At 46.6% G+C, this 10,817-nt stretch overlaps 1 protein-coding gene across 1 annotated transcript; it reads left to right on the top strand.

Moving 5' to 3' along the window:
• Window positions 1-3,420: 3,420 nt before the first annotated feature.
• Window positions 3,421-9,556, top strand: PBK (PDZ binding kinase). Its single transcript, XM_069973978.1, has 7 exons — window positions 3,421-3,595; window positions 4,379-4,475; window positions 5,112-5,254; window positions 5,443-5,612; window positions 6,888-7,017; window positions 8,812-8,988; window positions 9,065-9,556. The coding sequence occupies exons 1-7, from the start codon at window positions 3,535-3,537 to the stop codon at window positions 9,265-9,267; spliced, it is 981 nt and encodes a 326-aa protein (XP_069830079.1). The 5' UTR covers window positions 3,421-3,534; the 3' UTR covers window positions 9,268-9,556.
• Window positions 9,557-10,817: the final 1,261 nt, after the last annotated feature.

The raw sequence follows: 10,817 nt of genomic DNA, 5'->3' as shown, positions 1-10,817 counted from the left end.
AACTATTTTTCATTATTTAATCTATTGAGTGTGCATTACTCCTTGTTAGTCTAGCCGCTCTCTCTTTCTTTTTGTTCAATGTTGTCCTTTGGCTAGCTATTTTCTGCACCTCTATGTTTTGATATGTGATTTGTGGTGCCCACCACACCTATTTGTTTTGTCACATGAGTTTAGTTTTGTGTCATATGTGCGATCTGCTTTTTTTTCCCTACAACATTAAACAACTGAATGAACATCCTATGAGGCTGGTTATTCCATAATGTTTGCCAGGGCTTGTAACTATTTCAAGACACACACAGTATTGTACCAGATAAGATTTTTTAGTTTGTTCCCGAGCAGTCCAGAACCAATACTCTTAGTAGCTGCTCCTGAAACGCAATATTACTTTAGTAAAAATTTTCAGGTTCTCTTCCATAGCAAACTGACCCTCCAAGTTATTGTCATCTGTTAATAGCATTTCACAGGGGGTAATCCAACTACTTGATAGTATTGTTACCCCTTCTTGCTACACACAATATTCCCCACAGTTTCCCCACAGTGATGACGATGTCTCTCTGCAGAGGGCTCCATGCATGGTGACAAGGTTGGTCTGTTGTTGATGGTCCCTGGCTCCATCTCATCTTTTGAAGATAAGCTTATTGTGCCATTTCCTCACAGCTGCTCATGTGGTCATTCCACACCATTGGAAACGTACTACTGTACCTCCACTGCAGGCTTGGGTCTCTGAGATGCTCTTTCTTTAAGGGGCGTAGACATTGTCGACAGCCTCCCCCCCCCAATGTGCCCCACCTTCCTCTTCATCCTCCCCCCCCCCTCTACCTTCTGCTTTGTCATTTATTTTCTCTCGTTTAACTTACCTGGTGTCCCTGAGAATTGTATTAACAAGGTCAACATATTATAGCTACATGCCTTGTGTGTATTGGATTTCTCTTCTTTTATTGCTATTTAGATGCTACAATTGTTATCAGGATTGGCTTGTTGATTGTACTTGACTGTTTACTTGGGCTGTGTCCTGAAAACATTTTTGCATTCATTTATGTAACTGTCTGTTTCTCGGTATATATTAATAAAAAAAAATTAAAGAAAAAAAAAAAGGAGCTCAGCTTTATTATTCTGTCCTGAAACGCGTGGTTAAACTGATGAAGATTTACAGAACTGTAGAGGTTTAGCCCCCAATGTGCTCATCCACTATATTCAGTACGGTACCAGAAGAGTCCCAAAACTCATTGATCCATTTACAACATTTAGCCTTGGTCCTGAACATTGTAGAAAAGCGTTGTTGGCAACAGGTCCTGAAATGCAACATTAACCTTTGTACATTTGCCCATACAATGATTATTTACAGAATTTACAAGCCCAACAGGCAGAGAGCATGCATTAATTTCCGTACAGTACTTTATCACTCCTGAAACGCGTTGCTGATTCAGTAAAGATTTTGAGCCTTGTACGGATCCGTAACACGCTGATAAATTGATGGAAATTTATAGAACTCTCGACTTCAGTCCCAAAATACAATGCACGTCCAATAATTCCAATATAGCAATGTCTTTGCAGTGCATTGTTGACCAGTTTTTCCGCATTACACTTGTGGCTCCACGCTCTTCCTCCACAAAACCGCTGCAACCACAGCTGCTATACCAGCTCCAGGGCGGGTCTCTTCCTTGCTTCCCCCTTGTGCCCCTATCTACAATGGTCAGGAAATGGACCGACACATTTCATGGTCTAATAATGAAATAATGCAGAACAATAAATCTTCAGCTTAGAAAGAATGTGCCTGTAAATGATCTGATGACATCATCAGGGGCCTTCAGATTCCTGGCGGAGACAATGACAGCCGAATGTCCGTATTCTCAGGATAGATCATTTATCAGGGGCCCCCTGGGAGATCTGCTCAGATCATAGCAGAAGCTTGAAACACAGCATCAATCGTCACACAGGGGCAGGGGGCACAGGTGGTCCACCTCAACCCGCAGGCATCGTGCCCCTGTGACACAGCAGAGCTGATCTACACCACAAGTTCTGCAGATATCCAATACATCCCCCTTTCTCTCCCCAAGAACACGGATGCTCAGTCTGAAGGAGCAAGTTACAGCTATAACTGTAGGGAATAAGCTGCTGGCACCCTCTAGTGGAAGACCTATACATGAGCGGAGTGTATGCATAATATAGGGGTGGTAGGGTCCTGTCACTGCTATCATATGGTGACTGGATAACACCATCACACCAGACCTGACCAACACCACCATACTGTAACTCGATAACACCACCACACCAGACCTGACCAATACCAAGACCACATCAGACCAGACCAATACCACCATACTGTCACTGGATAACACTACCACACAAGACCTGACCAATACCACTATACGGTGACTGGAGACCACCATACCAGACCAGACCTGACCAATACCACCATACGGTGACTGGATAACACTGCCATACCAGACCTGACCAATACCACTATACGGTGACTGGAGACCTGACCAATACCATCATATGCTGACTGGAGACCACCAGACCAGACCTGACCAATACCGCCATACTGTGACTGGGTAAGACCACCATACCAGACCTATACCGCCATACTGTGACTGGTTAACACTGCCATACCAGACCTGACCAATACCACTATACGTTGACTGAAGACCACCAGACCAGACCAGACCTGACCAATACCACCATACTGTGACTGGGTAAGACCACCATACCAGACCTGACCAATACCGCCATACTGTGACTGGGTAAGACCACCATACCAGACCTGACCAATACCACCATACTGTGACTGGGTAAGACCACCATACCAGACCTGACCAATACCGCCATACTGTGACTGGGTAAGACCACCATACCAGACCTGACCAATACCGCCATACTGTGACTGGGTAAGACCACCATACCAGACCTGACCAATACCGCCATACTGTGACTGGGTAAGACCACCATACCAGACCTGACCAATACCACCATACTGTGACTGGGTAAGACCACCATACCAGACCAATACCGCCATAACTCCCTACCGTGCCCCTTTGAAAAGACACCAGATGTCCTGGCAAGTCGGAATTGGAGGTGGGAGACTAAAAAAATTAATAAAAACAAAACAAAAGTTTTTTCCTTCCTCCTGCTGTGCCCTAGGCACTGAGCCACAGCTGCCTAATGGTATATTGCACACATACATTACAGCAGTATCACACAACAGGCTTAGACTCACAGCCTAGCACACAGTATCATACCTCAGAAACGGATGCAGTCCAGTCAGATACAGTGCATATGGCAGTATCACCTATCACCCATAACATGCTTCCATACACAGTCCACAGTATCACACATTTGGTTGTTGTGCCCCGCCTCCTCATTATAGAAACAGTACGTGCGCGCCCTTCTCCGTGGACGTTGGTACGCGCGCGAGCACGTCGGCTTTTTAACGTGACGTCACGAGCGGGCGCGCGCCAGCTTTGGTTTGAAAACGTCGCGGGAGAAACTGCGGAGTGTACGAGAAATAGCGGAGAGCCGGAATCAGCGGACACCATGGAGGCGCCAGAGAGCAGCTTCAAGACCCCCTGTAAGGTGGAGAGGAAGAAGAGCTCGGGTGAGAGCCGCCACCCCCGTATCACTTGGGGGAATAGTGTGTACACCGGCATGTGACGTCACTGTATGTGTGACGCAGTGTCATTTTATCATACAGCTGTATGAAGTGACATAGTGTCACTTGTATAGTAACGTGTTAGGGGTTGACGTAACTATGAGGTATGGGTCCGTATGATGGATGGGAAGGGAGTGACGTCACTGCTTACAGTGATACTAAGAAATGTTATTTAGTGTTACGTCATGCTTGAATTAAAATATGGAGTTTGGTTATACAGATAGGTGTGATGTCATAGGATATAGGAGGTGTTGTACTGAGCAGGATGATGTCATAGGATATAGGAGGTGTTACACTGAGCAGGATGATGTCAGGATATAGGAGGGTGGTATACTGAGCAGGAAGATGTCATCGGATATAGGGGGGTGTTATACTGAGAAGGGTATGATGTCATAGGATATAGGGGGTGGTATACTGAGCAGGATGATGTCATCATAGTGATGTAGATGGGAGGAGATATGTTGCAGTCATACATGGTCATGTGATGTCACTATAGGTGGCAACATAATTTCAAACTGTCATTTTATAACCCCCCCCCCTTCCCTGGGCGAAGCCTAGATGTCACATGACTTCATGTAACTGACTCAAGTAGCGGAGGATCAGTAACATGAAGGGAAGGAGCCAGTGTGACTGGAGAGAACCGCAATAGCCTGCGTGTTATGTGGGACTGATTTATAATAAAGCACTGCTGGACTATTATAACCTGAGCGTTCTATCTTACTATCACAGCAACCTCCACCCCCTCCCCGGCCTTCTCTATCCCAGCATCTCCCTTCATGAAGAAGTTTGGTTACGGCACCGGAGTCAGTGTCTACCTGATGAAAAGGTAAATCTACAGTTACTCCCCACCAGCAGAATAGTGAGTGCAGCTCTGGAGTATAATACAGGATGTAACTCAGGATCAGTACAGGATAAGTAATGTATGTACACAGTGACCCCACCAGCAGAATAGTGAGTGCAGCTCTGGAGTATAATACAGGATGTAACTCAGGATAAGTGATGTAATGTATGTACACAGTGTGACCCCACCAGCAGAATAGTGAGTGCAGCTCTGGGGTATAATACAGGATGTAACTCAGGATCAGTACAGGATAAGTAATGTATGTACACAGTGACCCCACCAGCAGAATAGTGAGTGCAGCTCTGGGGTATAATACAGGATGTAACTCAGTATCAGTACAGGATAAGTAATGTATGTACACAGTGACCCCACCAGCAGAATAGTGAGTGCAGCTCTGGAGTATAATACAGGATGTAACTCAGGATCAGTACAGGATAAGTAATGTATGTACACAGTGACCCCACCAGCAGAATAGTGAGTGCAGCTCTGGAGTATAATACAGGATGTAACTCAGGATCAGTACAGGATAAGTAATGTATGTACACAGTGACATCCCCCCCCCAGCAGAATAGTGAGTGCAGCTCTGGAGCACACTAAGATAATCTTTTTTTCGCCCCTCAGGTCTCCTAAGGGTTTGTCTCACTCTCCTTGGGCTGTGAAGAAGGTGAATAAACAATGTGATAAGTCCAGCAAAAACCTGTATGAGAAGAGGCTGAATGAAGAGGCGAAAATCCTCAAAAATCTGCAACATCCCAACATCATTGGTGAGTGACAGATGTGTAATAGAAGTCTGGAAACCCTGACAGTATGCCAATGGGCCTATACATCCGCACCTAGACTGTATCTACTGGCAGTCTGTACGGCTGTCATTGATCTCCATAATAACTCTCTATTCAGAATAGTGAGTGCAGCTCTGAAGTATAATACAAGCTATAATCTCTTAACCCCTCAGGTTACAGAGGCATCGCCAAGACTACAGATGGCAGCCTCTGCCTGGCCATGGAGTACGGCGGAGAGAAGTCGCTGAACGACCTCATAGAGGAGAGGAGCGAGAAGAGTCTGGGCCCCTTTCCTGCTGACATCATCCTGAAGGTGGCGCTGAACATGGCGCAGGGGCTGAAGGTACTCAGTCTCATCCTAACCCTGTATAATATTCATCTTGCTGCCTGAAGGGAACCTGTACTTTTACAGGTTACCGGGTCATGTGACTGCACCCACCTGTAGGAGAGCTTTATCAGGGTTTGGGGAGTAACTGTGTTTAACCCCTTCCTGCCCTGTGTCACAAGCTGACTTATTACGGGCCTGCACCATGACTTTCTCCCCAGAAGCCCAAGCGTCGTCTCTGACTGTCCAGGCATGATGGGAGTTATAGTGTAGCATTCACAGTACTTCACCACTCCCATCAAGAGCTGCATTTTATAGTTCCTCATCAGTCACATCCTGAGCAACCTTCACATTTATTCACCAGTCACATCCAGAGCTGCATTCAGTTCTTTACCACTGAATACTGCAGGTATACAGCTACTCCCCATACAGGGGACTGCTGCGGGTATACGGCTACTCCCCATAGAGGGGACTGCTGCGGGTATACGGCTACTCCCCATAGAGGGGACTGCTGCGGGTATACGGCTACTCCCCATAGAGGGGACTGCTGCGGGTATACAGCTACTCCCCATAGAGGGGACTGCTGCGGGAATACAGCTACTCCCCATAGAGGGCACTGCTGCGGGTATACGGCTACTCCCCATAGAGGGGACTGCTGCAGGTATACGGCTACTCCCCATAGAGGGGACTGCTGCGGGTATACGGCTACTCCCCATAGAGGGGACTGCTGCGGGTATACGGCTACTCCCCATAGAGGGGACTGCTGCGGGTATACGGCTACTCCCCATAGAGGGGACTGCTGCGGGTATACGGCTACTCCCCATAGAGGGGACTGCTGCGGGTATACGGCTACTCCCCATAGAGGGGACTGCTGCGGGTATACGGCTACTCCCCATAGAGGGGACTGCTGCGGGTATACGGCTACTCCCCATAGAGGGGACTGCTGCGGGTATACGGCTACTCCCCATAGAGGGGACTGCTGCGGGTATACGGCTACTCCCCATAGAGGGGACTGCTGCGGGTATACGGCTACTCCCCATAGAAGTGAATATGTCTGATAAGGAAATCATGTTCATTTTCTCCTCAAAAACCATGTTTTACCTTATAGACTGTCCCATTGGTTTCAATGGAAGATCTGGTGATGTCACATCTGCCACTCAGCTCCACTCCCTATAAAACCGATTCCTCATGGGTTCTGATGTGGGGTTCTCTGCACGGTCCTGGTCCATGTCCAGGCAGGGTGTGGGGGTGCAGGCTGCTTTGTCTGACGTCTTATTCTCCCTTTCCCTCCAGTATCTGCACAACGATAAGAAAATCCTACACGGTGACATCAAATCCTCTAACGTGGTCATCAAAGGTGACTTCGAGTCCATCAAGATCTGCGATGTCGGAGTGTCCCTGCCGCTGGACGAGAACATGATCAGTGAGTGTCCTGAGTGTCTGTAGGGTACAGTGATATTATATGGCAGCAGGGGTCTGTAGGGTATACAGTAATATTATATGGCAGCAGGGGTCTGTAGGGTATATAGTGATATTATATGGCAGCAGGGGTCTGTGGGGTATATACAGTAATATTATGTGGCAGCAGGGGTCTGTGGGGTATATACAGTAATATTATATGGCAGCAGGGGTCTGTGTGGTATATAGTGATATTATATGGCAGCAGGGGTCTGTGGGGTATATACAGTAATATTATATGGCAGCAGGGGTCTGTGTGGTATATAGTGATATTATATGGCAGCAGGGGTCTGTGGGGTATATACAGTAATATTATATGGCAGCAGGGGTCTGTGTGGTATATAGTGATATTATATGGCAGCAGGGGTCTGTGGGGTATATACAGTGATATTATATGGCAGCAGGGGTCTGTGGGGTATATACAGTAATATTATATGGCAACAGGGGTCTGTGGGGTATATACAGTAATATTATATGGCAGCAGGGGTCTGTGGGGTATATAGTGATATTATATGGCAGCAGGGGTCTGTGGGGTATATAGTTATATATGGCAGTAGGGCTCAGTTGGGTATTTAGTGATATTATATGACAGTAGGGGTCTGTGGGGTACACAGTGTTATATGGCAGCAGGGGTCTGTGGGGTATATAGTTATATATGGCAGCAGGGGTATATAGTGATATTATATGCCAGCATGGTCTGTGGGGTATATAGTTATATATGGCAGTAGGGCTCAGTTGGGTATATAGTGATATGACAGTAGGGGTCTGTGGGGTACATGGTGATATTATATGGCAGCAGGGGTCTGTGGGGTATATAGTTATATATGGCAGCAGGGGTATGTGGGGTATATAGTTATATATGACAGTAGGGGTCTGTGGGGTATATAGTGATATATGATAGCAGGAGTCCATACGGTACATAGTGATATGACAGTAGGGGTCTGTGGGGTACATGGTGATATTATATGGCAGCAGGGGTCTGTGGGGTATATAGTTATATATGGCAGCAGGGGTATGTGGGGTATATAGTTATATATGACAGTAGGGGTCTGTGGGGTATATAGTGATATATGACAGCAGGAGTCCATACGGTACATAGTGATATGACAGTAGGGGTCTGTGGGGTACATGGTGATATTATATGGCAGCAGGGGTCTGTGGGGTATATAGTTATATATGGCAGCAGGGGTATGTGGGGTATATAGTTATATATGACAGTAGGGGTCTGTGGGGTATATAGTGATATATGACAGCAGGAGTCCATACGGTACATAGTGATATGACAGTAGGGGTCTGTGGGGTATATAGTGATATTATATGGCAGCAGGGGTCTGTGGGGTATATAGTGATATGACAGTAGGGGTCTGTGGGGTATATAGTGATATGACAGTAGGGGTCTGTGGGGTATATAGTGATATATGACAGTAGGGGTCTGTGGGGTATATAGTGATATTATATGGCAGCAGGGGTCTGTGGGGTATATAGTGATATGACAGTAGGGGTCTGTGGGGTACATAGTGATATTATATGGCAGCAGGGGTCTGTGGGGTATATAGTGATATATGGCAGCAGGGGTCTGTGGGGTACATAGTGATATTATATGGCAGCAGGGGTCTGTGGGGTACATAGTGATATTATATGGCAGCAGGGGTCTGTGACCTCTTCTACTTGGAGAGATGAGATGGGAACCTGATGCCAGACGATCAGCTATAAAGCAAGCTGATTTTCAGTTGCTGATTAACCCCTTCTTCCCTTGCAGTGAGTGATCCTAAGGCGTATTACATCGGCACTGAATCCTGGAAGCCTAAGGAAGCTCTGGAGGAGGACGGGGTGATCACCGATAAAGCTGACATCTATGCTTTTGGTCTAACACTTTGGGAGATGATGACTCTGTCCATCCCTCACGTCAACCTGCCGCCTGAAGACGATGACGAAGGTGCAGTCACTACCCGGCTGTGTATGGCGGTGATATTCCCCTTCACCCACTCATCACTTCTCCCATTTCTTTACAGAGGACTCGTTCGATGAAGATGACTTTGATGAAGATGCCTACTATGAAGCGCTGGGGACCCGGCCGCCACTCAACATGGACGAACTGGACGACGCCTACCAGCGCGTCATTGAGCTGTTCTTTATGTGCTCCAGCGAGGACCCCAAGGAACGTCCATCTGCTGCGCAGATCGTTGCAGCCTTAGAAGCAGAGAACATCCAATGAGTATTTTATAGGCTGCACTAACAGTTTTAGAGTTTTAATGCAACATTTCCTATAGAAAAGTTAGTTGGTTCCAGTTTTGTTGTTGGAATAAGCGGTTCTATATAGATGGTATTTTACTGTGAATGAGGAGAAACATTAAAGCCCAGGATAGAGCGCCCCTAGAGGTGAGGGTGAGAACTGCAGTGTAGAAAATGGTTTGTATTTGTTTTGTCTGATCAATGTTTTGTTGTGTTATATCAATGTTTATACATGTTAAGTGTTCATAATAAAACTTAGTTTATTAAGAAAAGTCTGGTCATTATACTGAATATACTACAGTCACTAGTTACATTGGAGCTGTATTATAATAGTCTTGTGTATAGGAGACAGTATTATTGTAGTTACATTTTTGTATAAAAGAGCAGTGTTATAGTAGTTATACGACATGGAGAGAAAGGAGCGGCTGCACATCCCACCTATGGCTGATACTAATACCGCTAGGCCTATTTTAAAAACCAACGCCAGGATGTTGGTATATAATTTGATCAAACCATATTGCCCCATGTACCACATGCAGGTCCTCTGGTCCACACGGGTCCCTACGCGAACTTCACACTGTCGGTCAGCGACCGCCAATCCCGCAAAGTGTGCACATGCAGGGAAGGGAGGCCATGGAATGGCCCTGCAACCCCCATGTCACAGGACCAAACCCAAAATGCCCCACCAAAACCCAGCCGGCACCACCGGCGGGGAAGGCTGCCCCCAAACAACACAAGTATGAATATGGTATTGCACTCACCACCACTGCTGCAGACAGAATGGGAAAGACATAAGGCACTGACATGTGAGCACAGGTATATCCTGCTAATTTGGTTCATGTGGGTCTTATGAAGGGGAGTGCCAGCTGCTCAGAAAAGAGAGGACTATAAAATACAACATGGAGAGAAAGGAGCGGCTGTATATCCCACCTATGGCTGATACTAATGCCTGATACTAGGCCTATTTAAAAAAAAAAAAAAAAAAAAACGCCAGGATGTTGGTATATAATTTTATCAAACCATATTGCCCCGTGTACCATGTGCAGGTCCCCTGGTTCACACGGGTCCCTACCCAAATTTAGCAGGATATGCCTGTGCTCACATGTCAGTGCCTTATGTCTTTTCCATTCTGTCTGCAGCAGTGGTGAGTGCAATACCATACTCATACTTGTGTTGTTTGGGGGCAGCCTTCCTCGCTGGTGTGGCATTTTGGGTTTGGTCCTGTGACATTGGGGTTGCAGGGCCATTCCATGGTCTCCCTTCCCTGCATGTGCACGCTCTGTGGGGTTGGCGGTCGCTGACCGACACGTTGTGGAGTTAGCGTAGGGACCCGTGTGAACCAGGGGGACCTGCATGTGGTACATGGGGCAAAATGGTTTGATCAAATTATATACCAACATCCTGGCGTTTGTTTTTTTAAAATAGGCCTAGCGGCATTAGTATCAGCCATAGATGGGATGTGCCGCCGCTTCTTTCTCTCAATGTCGTATATTATAGTAGTTATATTCTTGTACAGTCATGGCCAGAAGTTTT

This window comes from Dendropsophus ebraccatus, chromosome 6 (genome assembly GCF_027789765.1).
Source record: "Dendropsophus ebraccatus isolate aDenEbr1 chromosome 6, aDenEbr1.pat, whole genome shotgun sequence".
Lineage (NCBI taxonomy): Eukaryota > Metazoa > Chordata > Amphibia > Anura > Hylidae > Dendropsophus > Dendropsophus ebraccatus.
This window is presented reverse-complemented; position numbering and strand designations above follow the sequence as displayed.